The sequence below is a fragment of the Ranitomeya variabilis genome, chromosome 4 (assembly GCF_051348905.1).
Source record: "Ranitomeya variabilis isolate aRanVar5 chromosome 4, aRanVar5.hap1, whole genome shotgun sequence".
Lineage (NCBI taxonomy): Eukaryota > Metazoa > Chordata > Amphibia > Anura > Dendrobatidae > Ranitomeya > Ranitomeya variabilis.
Window position 1 is genome coordinate 572,433,284 of NC_135235.1, and position 19,637 is coordinate 572,452,920.

At 44.2% G+C, this 19,637-nt stretch overlaps 1 protein-coding gene across 1 annotated transcript in view; it reads right to left on the reverse strand.

Moving 5' to 3' along the window:
* Positions 1–3,247: 3,247 nt before the first annotated feature.
* HRH3 (histamine receptor H3) overlaps positions 3,248–19,637 on the reverse strand; it is a 50,384-nt gene continuing 33,994 nt past the window's right edge. Inside the window, exon 3 of the mRNA XM_077252864.1 lies at positions 3,248–5,578. Within this exon, the coding sequence (XP_077108979.1) occupies positions 4,679–5,578 (900 nt within the window). The 3' untranslated portion in view covers positions 3,248–4,678. The remainder of the gene's footprint in view (positions 5,579–19,637) is intronic.

The window sequence follows — 19,637 nt, forward strand, 5'->3', positions numbered from 1 at the left end:
AATGTTCATTTTTAGTACTTGGTTGAAAACCCTTGGCTGGCAATGACTGCCTGAAGTCTTGAACTCATGGACATCACCAGACGCTGTGTTTCCTCCTTTTTGATGCTCTGTCAGGCCTTCACTGCGGTGGTTTTCAGTTGCTGTTTGTTTGTGGCCTTTCTGTCTGAAGTTTAGTCTTTAACAAGTGAAATGCATGCTCAATTGGGTTGAGATCAGGTGACTGACTTGGCCATTCAAGAATATTCCACTTCTTTGATTTAATTAACTCCTGGGTTGCTTTGGCTTTATGTTTTGGGTCATTGTCTATCTGTAGGATGAAACGACGACCAATCAGTTTGGCTGCATTTGGCTGGATCTGAGCACACAGTATGGCGGCTCTGAATACCTCAGAATTCATTCGGCTGCTTCTGTCCTGTGTCACATCATCAATAAACACTAGTGACCCAGTGCCACTGGCAGCCATGCATGCCCAAGCCATCACACTGCCTCCACCATGTTTTACAGATGATGTGGTATGCTTTGGATCATGAGCTGCACCATGCCTTCGCCATACATTTCTCTTTCCATCATTCTGGTAGAGGTTGATCATGGTTTCATCTGTCCAAAGAATGTTCTTCCAGAACTGTGCTGGCTTTTTTAGATGTTTTATAGCAAAGTCCAGTCTAGCCTTTTTATTCTTGATGCTTATGAGTGGCTTGCACCGTGCAGTGAACCCTCTGTATTTACTTTCATGCAGTCTTCTCTTTATGGTAGATTTGGATATTGATACGCCTACCTCCTGGAGAGTGTTGGTCACTTGGTTGGCTGTTGTGAAGGGGTTTCTCTTCACCATGGAGATTATTCTGCGATCATCCACCACTGTTGTCTTCCGTGGGCGCCCAGGTCTTTTTGCATTGATGAGATCACCAGTGCTTTCTTTCTTTCTCAGGATGTACCAAACTGTAGATTTTGCCACTCCTAATATTGTAGCAATTTCTCGGATGGGTTTTTTCTGTTTTCGCAGCTTAAGGATGGCTTGTTTCACCTGCATGGAGAGCTCCTTTGACCGCATGTTTACTTCACAGCAAAACCTTCCAAATGCAAGCACCACATCTCAAATCAACTCCAGGCTTTTTATCTGCTTAATTGAGAATGACATAACGAAGGGATTGCCCACACCTGTTCATGAAATAGCCTTGGAGTCAATTGTCCAATTACTTTTGGTCCCTTTAAAAACAGGGTGGCACATGTTAAGGAGCTGAAACTCCTAAACCCTTCATCCAATTTTATTGTGGATACCCTCAAATGAAAGCTGAAAGTCTGAACTTCAACTGCATCTGAATTGTTTTGTTTAAAATTCATTGTGGTAATGTCTATAACCAAAATTAGAAAAAGGTTGTCTCTGTCCAAATATATATGGACCTAACTGTAAGCAACAAAGTTTTGGCCACCTAAAACAGAAGGGTGTTTGTGCCTGTGGGCCAATTTCCCACCATTTGCTTCCCAACAATGTAGCTTTTCTGGAGAGAGGACTACATTGGAGGTCTGCGCAGATTTCCCCAGCCGGTTACAGAGGGGATTGCCAAACAGAACACTCTCCCTTCAAGACCCCCATGGCCCAATTTTTTCAGACTCCACAATTTGGGACAATGGGAATTTTTCATTATTAGGAGCTCTGGCTAATATTCTCATTCACAGTAAATTCCTAATGAAAATACGCATATTTTATTTAATTAGCAGAATCTCCTGAATCCTTGGAGTTTGCAGATGTAAAGGTCAGTTCCTCTGGCTTTTTTATATCCAGTTTTAAACCTCTTTGTCTGGGTGGAGTATTGTAACCTGTTCCTGGCTGGAATCTAGGAGAATCAATTTTATCATAAGAAAATATCCTTTATTGTTTCAGAGACGTTGAGCACAGAGACACGACACTTCACATCCAGATGCCATTTTTTTCACCTGCTTAGGTTGTGTCTCGTCACATGCAGAGAACACGGATATGACATAAACTTCAATATAAAACACAACATTGTTAGTTTTCAAAGCCGTTTGTTTTCAGAAGCTGCGCTGAAACTGATGGATACCGGAAACAGCGGCTATGATGTAGTAGGATGGGTGCAGTTAGGGGTTCTCCAATATCCTCAGTGAGGTTGACCTGTTTGTGCCCTAGTGTCATAGTCATTGATCTACACAGTAGAAGATTCAACCAGTTGTTAAAGAGGCCCTATAAATGACTCCTAGGGGTACATATATAGGAAAAAGGGCACCCGTTGCTAGTGATTACGTATTCTATCACCCAACTCCCTCCCCTTGTTCCACCTTCCCACCTCTTTCGTAAATTCTGTGCTGTGTGCTGATTAATTTTCTAATATATCTTTATAGTAGTCAGAGCTCAGTTTTTGTCATACAAAGTCCCGAACTCCCTGCATAGAAATAAATTAAAAACATAAAATGCATACAACCACCACTAGCGGGAGCATAAAAGCCAACTGCATACTGTTCATACATTGTACTCAATAGTACCACAAAGAGAGATTATGGATCTCAAGGACCCAGAAAGAACGACCATATGCCCAAACAACGATGTATAAAAGGTTTAAATTTTATTATTTAACAACAATTATAGAAAAAAAAAAATATATATATATATATATATATATATATATATATGTAAATATACATCACATTAATACGACACAGGTGACGTTAGGTGCTACAAGATGTGCATGAACACCACAAGGAGCATACCAAGGGCGCACGGAGCCAGGAAACACAAACCCATCCATATAGAAATGATCAGCAGGGGGTAAAAGTGCCTCAAATTATAATACATACAGACACCCTGCTGAAACTAAGGTAGTTTCATCTTGCCTCTATAAACAGCAACCCAAAGGTCCGGGTATTGAAAAAAAAAAAAAAAAAACAGTCGACAAATGCCCATTACCTTTCTAGTAGCAAGAGTGGGTGAGATGTGTCCGGGGTCCGTGCACCTCAGGAAGGTGAACTACCGAAACGTGCGTCGGGGAGGGCGCACGGACCCCGGACACATCTCACCCACTCTTGCTACTAGAAAGGTAATGGGCATTTGTCGACTGTTTTTTTTTTTTTTTTTTCAATACCCGGACCTTTGGGTTGCTGTTTATAGAGGCAAGATGAAACTACCTTAGTTTCAGCAGGGTGTCTGTATGTATTATAATTTGAGGCACTTTTACCCCCTGCTGATCATTTCTATATGGATGGGTTTGTGTTTCCTGGCTCCGTGCGCCCTTGGTATGCTCCTTGTGGTGTTCATGCACATCTTGCAGCACCTAACGTCACCTGTGTCGTATTAATGTGATGTATATTTACATATATATATATATATATTTTTTTTTTCTATAATTGTTGTTAAATAATAAAATTTAAACCTTTTATACATCGTTGTTTGGGCATATGGTCGTTCTTTCTGGGTCCTTGAGATCCATAATCTCTCTTTGTTATATTAGTTAGCGACTAGTCCCTCTATGTGGTCATTTGTGGCATAGATAGTTCGGATTTTGAACAACTTTATTTTCTGCCATGCTGCTTATTGTTGTGGTTTTGGTCTTTCAATAGTACCACAGTATGCAGTAAGCTCCCTCTAGTGGCAAATCCAGATATTCAGAATTTTAGCTTTTATACAGTGCCTATATGTATGCAGGTGATTAGATACTCTGTATTGGAAAAGCAGCTCAGTTTGCAATAAACCTATATAACAAAAAGGGGAAAACTCTCTGCTAGAAGCTGTGATAGTCATAAAAAATTTTTTATATAACCTGCCACCTCTCGACCATTCCTTTGGTGTCTGACATCATGTTGACAGTGCTGCAGCCAATCAGTGAGCTCTACAGCTTGTGCCACCTACATGGGCATAGCTGCTGAGCTCAGCGATTGACTGCAGTGCTGTCAATGGGACTTCAGTGGTAGAGAGCTAGTGCTGCACCCAGGGAGGATACCTAATTCTAAGAAAGTTTTGTAAAAGGGCCTCCTTTACTCATTTTGGGCCTTCTTTTCTCGTTCTGCGCCTCCCTTTCTCTTGGGCATGATACTTCTTTTGCATGGAGCCTGGCTTGGTGGTTTACTTATTGGCTTTATTGCCTTGGATCAAGGTTGTATAATGACCCAGGGGTACTATCTGCAGGGAGTTACTCCATGTACTCACAGGTGTTTCCTCCATTTACATTGTCTTCCTCCTAAACTGCAGAAACATAGTAACTGGCCAATATCTGCATAAGAAAATTGAGCACCATGAGGGGAAGGATCAATGTGAGGGCATTTTCTGTACAGCGCTGCAGTATATTATGGCACTATATAAGGAACAAGAATAAGATAAGCAATAGATGGAAACACTAGTATTATATTCATGAGGTGGGAAGATACCTCCACCTGTATGATCCTTATACTCAAAGTCGACGACACCACGTGAAGCAGCTATGAAATGAGACGTTCCTCACAAGGAACATTGTCTGCTATGGTCTTGAATGGCTTCCTCTAAGTGATCTCATTGCATTTAATGGATCCAATCACCCGATCCTTGATTGTCCCTAAAATCCTTCCATCTGATTGCTCAACTTCTTCATCTAAACTCCTTTGTGAACTGTGCCTCTTTATTTTTTCCTCTTCCACTCATACTTACATCTCTCCCGAGAATATGGAATCCAATCTACCTTAACCATGAGTTCCCTCACTTCCAGCAATGGGGGAGTTTGCTATTCTGTTTGAGTTTCATTTTTTGGGGACACAAAATCTTCCTAAATGCTCTTCTAAAGCTGTAATGGCATAAGGGATACAACATGGGGTTCACTGCTGAGTTTACCCACAGCAGCCAAAACGAGGCTTCATACCAATACTCAGGAATACAGTGCCCTCTGCAGGCTGCCCTTATTATCATCAGTAGGGTGTAAGGAGCCCAGCATAGCCCAAATACACAGACAATAACAGCTAATGACTTTGCTATTTTTTTGTCTCTCGATAACCGAAAACGTTGGGCTATTCCTTGAGAAACGATCCTCATACGTTTCTCTAGAGATGGAGTAGAACTGGACTCGGCAAAACTTCTCCTAGTGCTTCTAGCTTTTCCAAGGACAGTCAATGGAGTCCCATTTAGAGAGGTTCTTTTGACACCTTTGACCCTTTCCAAGATCTCAGCCTCAGTTGCCTTCAAAGTTGCCTTGTCGGCATCTTTAGATTTCGACCCTTTATGTACCAGCTTCCAACATTTTAGAGAGTTGGATATGATGGGCTCAGCCACAACCCTTGGATTATCAGTGGTGGTTTGGCTGTGAGCTTCTTGCATCAGCTCCAGCCTGGCTTTTGTCCTTTTCTGAATATTTAGGTAGATACTAACATTGAAGAAAGTCACACTTATGAAGGGTGTGAAAAACTCTATGGTGGAAGCAGTGATTAGGAAGTACCAGTTGTAGAAGAATTCAGCAAAGCATTCTCCTTCTGGAATTATAGTCTTGTCCGCAATGTATTCCCACGTGATAATGGCTGGTCCATATAGTAAGAAGGCCAGGAGCCAGACCATGGACATCTTCAACACCGCATGCTTGCTGTTACTCTGCTGAGCCCTATAGCTAACCTAAGCAGAAAAGACAAAAAATTATCCAGGGTCTAAAAATAAACATTATGTAACACAGTATTGCATGCATATTGTATCGCACGTGTCCAGAAACACCATTATCCCACAAAAATTATTTTCTAGTGTAAACCAGAAATTGGGAAAGAGGATGAGGAGGATGGAGTTGCAGGTTTTATTTAGAATTATAGAGAAATGGCATCATGAAAAGGTGGAAAGGGACCAGCAGAGAGGAAATATCTGATTGGCTCAACAACCGTTCTAGCAACTCAATTACAACCATATTGGCAGATACTCAGCTTTCCTACAAGATACAACTGATAAAATGGCTCAATAGAATTCAGCAGTGGATGACAACACAAGAACTCAATTTTCCAAACCCTATTCATAAAATGGGCTTCCCTGTTCGGACTTTGACAACATGATGGATGAGTGACTTCTCACTTCATGCACTGACATCCATCATGTCAGCGATTATTAAGTTTAAGCTTATGCAACAAAGTTTAAATACATTACCGTAAATAGGAGCAGGCAATTGTGGAATGGTGACGTCTACATAACTCAAGACTAATAACAGGAAAGTATGTGAAAACCTATTCAGCACTATGTATGGGATGATGTTCCTCCCCTACTGTAAATCATAAGACTATAGACATTAGTTTAGAAACCTCATTCTCATATACCCTATCACCATGTTAATGGTGGGGTCCTCTGTTCAGAATCCTAATCTTTTGGCCAGAGCAGAGGGCAATTATGAAAAGCTTTTTTGCTTTGGAGGATCCATCGGTTCCTCATTACACAATGATCCTATTGAGTTGAATGGGTGCTGCTGTGTCATACTTATTTTTTTCTCATAGTGGAGCTGCAGAGAGATTAAACAATCACTGCCAGGTTTCTCTAAAGATTAGAGTTGATATCTTGGGGTCCCAACAGGGGGAGATTTTGTAATGAACCCTTCAGATAAGTGTGGATCAAGGAGTTCATGCAAGAGGCTGCAGACAAAGTACTTGATACAAATCCCAGGACCAGAGCCGGACTGGGACTAAAATTCAGCCCTGGCATTTGAAGTTACACAGGCCCACTTGTCACATGGTGAATATAGAATATATTTGTGCACCCGTATGTCATAAGATGTGAGGTGCGTTTAACAAGACTATAAAACATACAGTCCCAGATGGTCCAGTATTACAGCTCACTCTTATTATTATTATTGCTCCAAGGCCGGGGTCACATGAGCTTATAACATGGCTGAGTGCTATGTGTACAGCTCAGATCTGCGATTATTTTCACATGTCGATTCGGCATGAGAGAACAATCGCGGCATGCTGCGATAGGCAGCAACATTCGGGTCTATGGGTGCATGTGAAACATCAGACTGCATTTGGATGTCATCCCAGTGCAGTCCGATTTATGCAGAGAAAGGTAATGGAGGAGATGGAGAAATTACTTTCTCCCTCTCCTCCGCAGCTGTGCTCTGATTCTCCCACGTGAGAGGGAGAAGGAGGATCGGAGCACAGAGCTCTGACACTCACTTCAGAGCTGGAGCCAAGGGTCATTGGCATATCGCATCCTATGCTCTTGTATCTGATGTTATATGCTTAGTGTGATTCCAGCCTTAGTTGCAATACCAAAGAAAGTTGCTACTTTACACACAGAGCGGGGTCTCGTAGACAATGAAGATGATGCTGCGCTTTCCATAGTGCTATGGTCTGGTCCAAAGTGACCACATCTACTATATAATTGTCTAAGGGCACTTCCATCTGTCTGTCCTTCTGTCTGTCGTGGTTATTCATTCGCTGATTGGTCTCGGCAGCTGCCTGTCATAGCTGCCGCGACCAATCAGCGACGCGCACAGTCCAGAAGAAAATGGCCGCTCCTTCTTCCCCGCAGTCAGTGCCCGGCGCCCGCATACACCCCTCCGCTCACCGCTCACACAGGGTTAATGGCAGCGTTGACCGCGGTGTAACGCACTCGGTTAACGCTGCTATTAACCCTGTGTGACCACCTTTTTACTATTGATGCTGCCTATGCAGCATGAATAGTAAAAATATCTAATGTTAAAAATAATAAAAAAAATAAAAAATAGTTACATACTCACCCTCCGGTGGCCCCCCCGGATCAGGAACCGGCCTTTCCCGCTCCGCGCAACGCCCCGGTGACCGCTGCATGCATTGCGGTCTCGCGAGATGATGACGTGCGGTCTCACGACACCGCTACGTCATCATCTCGCGAGACCGCAATGCACTCTTGGGACCGGAGCACGCCAGGAGCATCAAGTACCGGCCGCTCCAAGAGGTGCAACAAGCATCGGGTACTGGTCGCTTCGATCCGGAGGCTCCAGGAGGTGAGTATGTAACTATTTTTTATTTTAATTCTTTTTTTTTTTTTTACAGGGATATGGTGTATACTATGTGACTGGACAATATACTACGTGACTGGGCAGTATACTACTCGGCTCTGTGCTGTATACTGCGCGGCTCTGTGCTGTATACTGCGCGGCTCTGTGCTGTACACTACGCGGCTCTGTGCTGTATACTATGTGGCTGCCCAGTATACTATGTGGCTGCCCAGTATACTTTGTGGCTGCCCAATATACTATGTGGCTGGGCAATATACTACGTGGCTGGGCAATATACTACGTGGCTGGGCAATATACTACGTGGCTGGGCAATATACTACGTGGCTGGGCAATATACTACGTGGCTGGACAATCTACTACGTGGCTGGGCAATATACTACGTGGCTGGGCAATATACTACGTGGCTGGGCAATCTACTACATAGCTGGGCAATATACTACGTGGACATGCATGTTCTAGAATACCCGATGCGTTAGAATCGGGCCAACATCTAGTTAGCTATATTTTGCTTCTATGGGAAAAATGTGCACAGACGTTTAGCATATCTGCAAGAAAAATGAACACGTTGGGAATTTGAAGCACTCACTGCAGGTTAGTTCACACTGCTTAAAAAAGCCCATTGGGCAGTAGATTTTTATACGGTAAATCCCATCCACATTGATGAACTGTAAGATGCTGCCTTTTTGATGCAACAAAAATATGTAGCGCCAAAACACACCAAAATCTGAGAAGCCAACAGCGTTTTGGACACAGCGGATATGTGCTGCGTCCAAAGTGCTGCCTAAGGCTATATGCACACGTTGCAGATTTTTCAGCTCAGTTTCTGAAAAATCCGCAGGTAAAACGCACTGCATTTTACCTGCGGATTACCCATGGATTTACAGCGGATTTCTAGCGTTTTTGTGCAGACTTCACCTGCGTTTTACACCTGCGGATTCCTTTAAAGGAATGTAAAACACTGCGGAATCCGAACAAAGAATTGACATGCTGCAGAAAATACAACATAGCGTTTCTGTGCAGTATTTTCCGCAGCATGGGCACTGCAGATTTGGTTTTCCATAGGTTTACATGGTACTGTACAACGCATGGAAAACTGCTGCGAATCCGCAGCGTCCAGTCCCCTGCAGATCCGCAGGCAAATCTGCAATGTGTGCACAGACCCTAATACTGAACATCTATACATACCCTTAAAGTGAACCTGACCACTGATACGTGCTGTGTGACCCATGGGCAGCACATATCCGGTATTGGCTGTACGATCTAAGCCAGGTATGTTTGTCTCTGAAACGCTGCGGCATCACAGAGAAAAACATGTCTGACTTCTCCCCTCCGGCTGCCAATGACTGGTGTGTACTCACACGCAGGAAGAAACTTGTCCCTCAGTGGGAGCGGATGGGGAGAAGCCACCAGGGACCCGCCTGTCTCACTAGTCACCCGTGTGGCTGTGGTTCTCCGCAGCTTTTAAAGTGTTTTTTCCCTGAAACAGCAGCAGCATTTCAGAGTCAACCATACCTTTCTGAATCATACAGTCAATGTCTGATACATGCGACCTGTGGAACAAGCAGCATGCATCAGCCATCAGATTCCCTTTAAGATCCCATAGGTGCCATTTATGTCACATGGTTGACTATTATCCTTATCCCTTTGAGAACTATAACTCCCAGCATGTACAGAAGCTCCTATGGCATGCTGGGAGTTCTAGTTCACCACAGGAGTGATTTTCTTTTGAGTTAGGGTATGTTCCCACGGTCAGTAAATGCTGTGGATTGGACACTGTGTACAGCCGCAGTGCCCAATCCACAGTGTAAAGATGTTACACCATAGTGGATGGGATTTTATGAAATCCCATCTCCACTATGCATGCAGGGACACCCGCAGCTTCCCTGCGTATACGCACATGCGGTGTGTCTGTCTAGACCGCAGCATGTCTATTTATCTGGCGGAGACGCTCCGTCTCTGCCAGATAAATATCACCGTCCAATGTTTAGAATGCGGTGATTCCGCATGGTTCAATGAACACATGCGGAATCACCGCACGAACAAAAGCCGGCAGTGCTTACGACAGAGCGGGAATGTGCTGCGTCCAAAGCGCTGCCAATACTGACCGTGGGAACATACCCTTAGGCCAGGTTCACATTGCGTTAACAGCAGCCCGTTCAACACGTGCGTTAACGGGCTGCTGTTAATGCAAGTGTAGATATGTCGTCGTGCTAGCGCAGATAGAGCTAGCAGATGCTCTGTCTGCGCTAGCGGTGACGGACTCGGAAACGCTGCAGCCCGTGTCCCAGGGTCCGTCACTCAATGACGGCACATCGCTAGCGCACGACCATTGTGGGCGTGCGCTAGCGATGCGTCTGTCATAGGAATGAATGGCGGCGTTAACGGACTACGTTACACCGCGTTATGCTGTGGTGTAACGTAGTCCGTCTAACGGACGCCTGCAACGCAGTGTGAACCTGGCCTTAGTGGCATTGGAGCAGAGTGGACACAGCTTTTTTTTTTTTTTCTTAATTGTATTAATGCTTGCCTTTTAGCAGCTTCTTTTTTCAACTCCGGTATTTCCTGGTCTTCTGCTCGGGACACTCACGTTAAGGTTATCAGACAGCAGCTCCTAAATCTTTTCTGTCCCTGCTGCCTCGCTGGACAGGAGGAAGTGGGCGGTCTGATGTCCTGATCACCGGCTGCAGTAAAAGTGGCAGGGTCGGAGCAGAAGAGAAGAGCAGAGCGCGCCTCTCCCCCTCTCCCCCTCCCCATCTCTGTTACCTCACTGCAGCTGGTGACCAGGGCATCAGACGGCAGCTGCGAACTTCATCCCATACAGCGGCAGTGATTTTACCAGAGCAGCGCGCTGCTGGATGCACAAGCTGACAGCATGAAGGAGCAATAGATCGAGCGGCCCACTACAGGAACCGGCCGTTCTGGCATTTGCCAGAAATGCCCGATGGCCAGTCCGGCCCTGCCCAGGACTCTGAATATTCTCCATCATTTATAGTAGGAATACAACATTACCTATAAAACACTGCTGTAGCTACCACTGAACCGATTTTTTAAAGTTTAAAGCGGAGCTGTATTTAAACAGGAAAAAAACGTCTCTTTCAGCTAAGGGTCGCCTTGTGATGCTCTGGATCATCCAACACAGGGCTGGCTCCAGGTTTTTGTGGGCCCCAGGCGAAAGAGTCTCAGTGGGCTCCTTAAACGCATACTACAATTCATGATGCACAGATAAGAAATATAGGTCTAGTACATTGCCAAAGACTTCACCTACTTCTTACATTACATGAGTGATATCTATTGTAAATGCTACAATGGCTCAGAAACCGGCAAATCCTCGTAGCGCACAGTGCGAGCCCTGGGGGGATTCAAAAGTTTTCATGAAAGACAGTATAGTCCTCTATACAGTATTATGGGGACCATGTAGTGCTCCATACATTATTATCGACACCACATAGTCCTCCATACAGTATTATAGGCACCACATAGTCCTACATATAGTATTACGAGCACCACATTAGTCCTCCGTACAGTATTATGGGTACCACATAGTCCTCCGTACAGTATTCTGTGCACAACATAGTCTTATATATTACTCCATTCAGTATAATGAGCCCCATTATTGCTCCATACAGAATAATGGGCCCCATATAGCTCTCTATACAGAATAATGGACCCCTTATAATGCTTCAAACAGAATAATAGACCCCTTATAATGCTCCATACATAATAATGGACTCCATACATTGCTCCATACTGAATAATTGTCCTCTTATAATACTCCATACAGAATAATAGACCCCATATATTGCTCCATACAGAATGCTACATATAGAATAATGGACCCCATACATATAGTTCTCCATACAGTATTCTGTGCACAACATAGTCCTATATATTACTCTATTCAGTATAATGAGCCCCATTTATTGCTCCATACAGAAAAATGGGCCCCATATAGCTCTCTATACAGAACAATGAACCCCTTCTAATACTCCAGACAGAATAATGAACTCCTTCTAATGCTCCATATAGAATAATGGACCCTATATATTGCTCCATACAGAATAATGGACCTCTTCTAATGCTCCATACAGAATAATGGACCCCTTTCCATTCTAATGCTCCATACAGAATAATGGACCCCATATATTGCTCCATACAGAATAATGGACCCCTTCTAATGCTCCATACAGAATAATGGGCCCCTTGTAATGCTCCATATAGGATAATTGACTCCATATATTGCTCCATACAGAATAATGAGTCCCATATATTGCTTCATATAGAATAATGGACCCCTTATAATGCTCCAAACAAAATAATGGACCCCTTAAAATGCTTCCTACAGAATAATGGGCCCCATATATTGCTCCACAAAGAATAATGGGTCCCATATAATGCTCCATATAGAATGGGCCCCATATAATGCTCCATACATAAATAAATAATCAAATACTCACCTCTTCTTGTTCCCCGCTGACTGCAGGTCTTGGCTCTTCAGCCTATTCCGACTCTCTACAGTGTTTAGCGCAGAGGGCATGCTATAGTGACGTCATCATGCCATCTGCCCTGAGACGTCACAGAGTCAGGAGGCGCACAAGAGCCCGGACCTGCAGCCTGCGGGGAACAAGGAGAGATGAGTAATTCAAACAGTTTAAAGCACGGGGGGGAAGAAGTGCGAGTGCTGTCATCGGGCTTCCCCGACTCACGGACCCCATAGTGTGCCGCCGCTTGCTCAGGGCCCCTGCACTTGTCCGAGTGCGCCGGGTGGTGACACCATCCCTGATCCAGCATGTGTATTGTGAGGTTCTGCAGCAGCTAATGTGTATAGTATGATAATCTAAAGCAGATGGGTATGCATAATGTTCTGCAGCTGCTGAGGATTGGTGTATGAGGTTCTGTAGCGGCACAGTGCTGTATTTTGGTGTCGTACAGCATTTGAGCTATGTATTATGATTAGTAATGAGCAAATATACTCGTTACTTGAGATTTCTCGAGCACGCTCGGGGGTCCTCCGAGTATTTTTTAGTGATCGGAGATTTAGTCTTTCTTGCCGCAGCTGAATGATTTACATCTGTTAGCCAGCATAAGTACAGTGGGGCAAAAAAGTATTTAGTCAGTCAGCAATAGTGCAAGTTCCACCACTTAAAAAGATGAGAGGCGTCTGTAATTTACATCATAGGTAGACCTCAACTATGGGAGACAAACTGAGTCAAAAAAATCCAGAAAATCACATTGTGTGTTTTTTTAACATTTAATTTGCATATTATGGTGGAAAATAAGTATTTGGTCAGAAACAAACAATCAAGATTTCTGGCTCTCACAGACCTGTAACTTCTTCTTTAAGAGTCTCCTCTTTCCTCCCCTCATTACCTGTAGTAATGGCACCTGTTTAAACTTGTTATCAGTATAAAAAGACACCTGTGCACACCCTCAAACAGTCTGACTCCAAACTCCACTATGGTGAAGACCAAAGAGCTGTCAAAGGACACCAGAAACAAAATTGTAGCCCTGCACCAGGCTGGGAAGACTGAATCTGCAATAGCCAACCAGCTTGGAGTGAAGAAATTAACAGTGGGAGCAATAATTAGAAAATGGAAGACATACAAGACCGCTGATAATCTCCCTCGATCTGGGGCTCCACGCAAAATCCCACCCCGTGGGGTCAGAATGATCACAAGAACGGTGAGCAAAAATCCCAGAACCACGCGGGGGGACCTAGTGAATGAACTGCAGAGAGCTGGGACCAATGTAACAAGGCCTACCATAAGAAACACACTACGCCACCATGGACTCAGATCCTGCAGTGCCAGACGTGTCCCACTGCTTAAGCCAGTACATGTCCGGGCCCATCTGAAGTTTGCTAGAGAGCATTTGGATGAGCCAGAGGAGTTTTGGGAGAATGTCCTATGGTCTGAGGAAACCAAACTGGAACTGTTTGGTAGAAACACAACTTGTCGTGTTTGGAGGAAAAAGAATACTGAGTTGCATCCATCAAACACCATACCTACTGTAAAGCATGGTGGTGGAAACATCATGCTTTGTGGCTGTTTCTCTGCAAAGGGGCCAGAACGACTGATCCGGGTACATGAAAGAATGAATGGGGCCATGTATCGTGAGATTTTGAGTGCAAACCTCCTTCCATCACAAAGGGCATTGAAGATGAAACGTGGCTGGGTCTTTCAACATGACAATGATCCAAAGCACACCGCCAGGGCAACGAAGGAGTGGCTTCGTAAGAAGCATTTCAAGGTCCTGGAGTGGCCTAGCCAGTCTCCAGATCTCAACCCTATAGAAAACCTTTGGAGGGAGTTGAAAGTCCATGTTGCCAAGCGAAAAGCCAAAAACATCACTGCTCTAGAGGAGATCTGCATGGAGGAATGGGCCAACATACCAACAACAGTGTGTGGCAACCTTGTGAAGACTTACAGAAAACGTTTGACCTCTGTCATTGCCAACAAAGGATATTTTACAAAGTATTGAGATGAAATTTTGTTTCTGACCAAATACTTATTTTCCACCATAATATGCAAATAAAATTATAAAAAAACAGACAATGTGATTTTCTGGATTTTTTTTTCTCAGTTTGTCTCCCATAGTTGAGGTCTACCTATGATGTAAATTACAGACGCCTCTCATCTTTTTAAGTGGTGGAACTTGCACTATTGCTGACTGACTAAATACTTTTTTTCCCCACTGTACATGTGGGGGTTGCCTGGTTGCTAGGGAATCCCCACATGTAATCAAGCTGGCTAACAGATGTAAATCATTCAGCTGCGGCAAGAAAAACTAAAGCACTAAAAAATACTTGGAGGACCCCCGAGCATGCTCGAGAAATCACTAATTACTAATTATGATATCCTGAAGAAGATGTATAAAGCTACCACATCTGCCACCAAGTTTTTGATACCTAATTAAAGAGCAGCATAATGTAGGATAAGAGACCCTGATTCCAGTAATGTAACACTTAATTTACTGGGTGTAGCAGTTATGACAGAATAATAATTTTTAGATGTAGCATCTAGCAGAGGTAAGAAAGATAACCCTGCCCACAATAGGCTCTCTGTGTACATTGTCTATTGACAGTGAGCTGCTTATGAGAGGAGAAGAAGTGGTCAGAACAGGGCTCATGTACCAAGCATATAGTTTAGGCAGTGATAAACTCCTGCTGATAAAACACTCACTATATGAAAACAACAGCACACAGCCTAACACAGTATTGTTCAAAATAATAGCAGTGTGTTCAAAAACATGAGCTGGCGCTTCTCACAAAATTAGAATATCATCAAAAAGTTAATTTATTTCAGTTTTTCAATACAAAAAGTGAAACTCATATATTATATAGAGTCATTACAAACAGAGTGATCTATTTCAAGTGTTTATTTCTGTTAATGTTGATGATTATGGCTTACAGCCAATGAAAACCCAAAAGTCATTATCTCAGTCAATTGGGATCCAAGAAGTATCGTTTCTCCTTTCGGAGAGTGACATGATAAGCATGTCGAGGTGAGGAGACTTAAAGCCGCAATGCTCCTCTGGGAAATATGCAAATTGTCTCTTCAGAGAGGAAGAGGACTAGAACTCTAGTGCCACCTATTGGAAGTAGCAATCCTAACAGTCAATATCGACCCTTTAAATGAGCCTTGTCACATGACTTATAATAATAATAAATAATAATTTTTATTTATATAGCGCCAACATATTCCGCAGCACTTTACAATTAAGCGGGGACATGTGCAAACAATAAATTCGGTACGAGTTAAGACAATTTAAACAGTGACATTAGGAGTGAGATCCCTGCTTGCAACCTTACAATCTACAAGGAAATGGGGGGGGACACAATAGGTGAAAAGTGATTGTTATTTCAGGTCTGGCAATTATAATAAATAGGGATTTTCATATAAAAGCTGCATGATCTGGTCATCAGCCCGTGTGTTTAAGTGCAATAGTCAAGTATCAAGTGCAGTTATGTGCATGGAGGGTGTGGAGACAGATGAATAGTAGGGTGCAGATTCAGAGTAATATTTGGAAGGAGGGAACAGGGCAAAGTTAGTTTACTGAGTAGTTGATGTGGTAGGCTTGTTTGAAGAGATGGGTTTTTAAAGCGCGCTTGAATAGGTCGGGGCTAGATATCAGTCTGATTGTCTGGGGAAGTGCATTCCAGAGAGCTGGCGCAGCACGAGAGAAGTCTTGGAGACGGAGTTGCGAGGTTCGGATTACGGGGGATGTTAGTCTTAGGTCATTTGTAGAACGGAGGGCACGTGTAGGGCGATAGACAGAGATGAGAGAGGAGATATAAGGCGGTGCAGAACTGTGGAGAGCTTTGTGGGTGAGAGAGATGAGTTTATACTGGATCCTGTAGCGAATGGGTAGCCAGTGTAATGACTGGCACAAGATGGAGGCATCGGTGAAGCGGCTGGACAGAAATATGACTCTGGCTGCAGCATTCAAGATGGATTGAAGAGGAGAAAGTTTGGTAAGAGGGAGACCGATTAGAAGAGAGTTGCAGTAGTCCAGACGAGAATGAATAAGAGCGACAGTAAGAGTCTTAGCAGTTTCAAAGGTGAGAAAAGGTTGGATTCTGGACATGTTTTTAAGATGCAGGTGACAAGAGCGAGTGAGTGATCGGATATTGGGAGTAAAGGAAAGTTCGGTGTCGAATATGACCCCAAGACAGCGGGCTTGCTGCTTGGGAGTTATGGTTGAACCCTCCAGGGTAATTTCGATGTTGGGTAGAGTGAGGTTAGTAGAAGGGAGAAACACAAGAAGTTCCGTTTTGGAGAGATTTAGTTTCAGGTAGAGGGAGGACATGATGTTAGAGACAGCAGACAGACAATCCTTGGTATTTTGAATTAGGGTAGGGGTGATGTTGGGGGAAGAAGTGTATAATTGGGTGTCATCAGCATAGAGATGATACTGGAACCCAAATCTGCTGATTGTTTGTCCAATAGGGGCCGTGTAAAGAGAGAAGAGGAGGGGGCCTAGGACTGAGCCTTGCGGAACCCCGATAGTAAGGGGACGAGGAGAGGAAGAGGAGCAGGCAAAAGATACAGTGAAGGAGCGGTCAGAGAGGTAGGAGGAGAACCAGGAAAGGGCTGTGTCCTTGAGGCCTATAGAGCGGTGCATAGTGAGGAGGAGCTGGTGATCCACAGTGTCAAATGCGGCAGAAAGATCAGGAGAATCAGCAGAGAGCAATGACCTTTGTATTTAGCTGTTATTAGATCATTAGAGACTTTAGTGAGGGCAGTTTCAGTGGAGTATAAAGAGCGGAAACCAGATTGTAAGGGGTCAAGAAGAGAGTTATCCGAGAGATAGCGGATTAGACAGGAGTGGACCAAGCGTTCCAGGAGTTTAGAGATGAAGGAAAGGTTAGAGACAGGTCTGTAGTTAGAAGTGTAGTTCTGGTCCAGGGAGGGCTTTTTAAGTAAAGGGGTTATGATGGCATGTTTAAATGAGGAGGGAAAGATACCTGAAGAAAGAGAGAGGTTAAATATTTTAGTCAGGTGAGTGGTGACCACTGGTGAGAGAGACTGCAGTATATGTGAAGGAATTGGGTCACTGTTGCAAGTTGTAGGCCGAGCAGAAGCGAGGAGCTTGGAAACTTCTTCTTCTGAAACAGGCTCAAAGATGTCTAGTGAGCTTGAGGTGCGGCAGGGAAGGGGATCCAGGCACTGAGGAGATTGCGCTGAGATATCCTGATGGATGTGGTTGATTTTTTTCTAAGAAATAAGTGGCCAGATCCTCACTGCTGAGGTTGGTGATGGGGGCCTGTACTTTGGGTTTCAGGAGGGAGTTTAAGGTTTCAAAAAGTCATTTTGGGTTGTTGGATAGTGAGGTGATGAGGGTGGTGAAGTAGGATTGTTTGGCCAGATAAAGGGCAGAGTTATAGGTTTTGAGCCTGAACTTACAGTGGATGAAGTCTTCAGCTAAGAGATATTTTCTCCACTGCCGCTCTGCACACCTTAAGCAACGCTGAAGAAAGCGTGTTTGCATAGTGTGCCAGGGCTGCCATTGTCTGTGTTGGGTCTTTCTGTGTGTAGAAGGTGCTGCTTCATCTAGGGCATTCTTCAGTGTATTATTGAAGTGTGACAATGCTAAATCTGGACAGGAGAGGGAGGAGATGGGGGCTAGAGATGTGTGGAGATTGTCCACAAGCTGCAGGGTATTAATGGTACGTGTATTCCGATAAGTGTGGTAAGTGGGGGTGTCCCGGGTGAGGAGACAATTCTTGACAGAGAAGGAAAGAAGGTTGTGGTACGAGAGCGGGAGAGGGGAGTTAGTAAAGTCGTGTGAGCCGGGACGGGAGAAAACCAGGTCCAGAGTTTTCACGTCCTCATGCGTAGGAGAATTAGTAAACTGTGAGAGGCCAAATGAAGAAGTTAGAGAAAGAAGATGAGAGGCAGATTGGGAGAGGGGATCATTGATGGGGATGTTAAAGTCTCCCATGATGAGGGCGGGGATGTCACAGGATAGAAAGTGAGTAAGCCAGGTGGCAAAGTGGTCTAGAAACTGGCGGGAGGAGCCTGGAGGTCGATAAATAACCGCCACTCGCAAGGAGAAGGGCCTAAAGAGTCTGACGGCGTGGACTTAGGATAAAAGCCAAACCAGAATCTCAATTTGCAGACACTGTGTTTCGGGGTACTGCCCCTCGTCAGTGCAAAGTGGAGATCTGGTTTAGCTGTGTGAGAGGCATCCGACCGATATCCAAGAAGTATCGTTTCTCCTTGAAGAGAGAGACATGTTAAGCCCTGCGAATTAGAATACTTTATAACACCAGCTTGAAAAATGATTTTAAAATCCGAAATGTTGGCCTACTGAAATGTATGTTCTGTAAATGCACTCGATACTTGGTTGGGGCTCCTTTTGCATCAATTACTGCATCAATGCGGCACGGCATGGAGGCGATCAGCCTGTGGCACTGCTGATGTGTTATGGAAGCCCAGGTTGCTTTGATAGCAGCCTTCAGCTCGTCTGCATTGTTGGGTCTGGTGTCTCTCATCTTCCTCTTGAAAATACCCCATAGATTCTCTATGGGGTTAAGGTCAGGCGAGTTTGCTGGCCAATCAAGCACAGTAATACTGTTATTTGTAAACCAGGTATTGGTACTTTTGGCAATGTGGACAGGTTCCAAGTCCTGCTGCAGAATGAAATTTCTATCTCCAAAAAGCTTGTGGCAGAGGGATGCATGAAGTGCTCTAAAAATTTCCTGGCAGATGGCTGCACTGACTTTGGTCTTGATAAAACACAGTGGACCAACACCAGCAGATGACATGGCTCCCCCAAACCATCACTGATTGAGGAAACTTCACACTAGACATCAAGCAGCTTGGATTGTGGCCTCTCCACTCTTTCTCCAGACTCTGGGACCTTGATTTGCAAATGAAATGCAAAATTTACTTTCATCTGAAAATAACACTTTGGACCACTGAGCAACAGTCCAGTTCTTTTTCTCCTTTGCCCGGGTAAGACGTTGCTGGCATTGTCTATTGGCCATGAGTGGCATGACACAAGGAATGAGACACTTATAGCTCATGTCCTGGATACGTCTGTGTGTGGTGGCTTTTGAAGCAATGACTGCAGCTGCAGTCCACTCCCTGTGAATCACCCCCAAATGGCCTTTCCTTAAAAATCCTTTTAAGGCTGTGGTTATCCCGGTTTCTTGTGCACCTTTTTATACCACACTTTTTCCTTCCACTCAACTTTTCATTA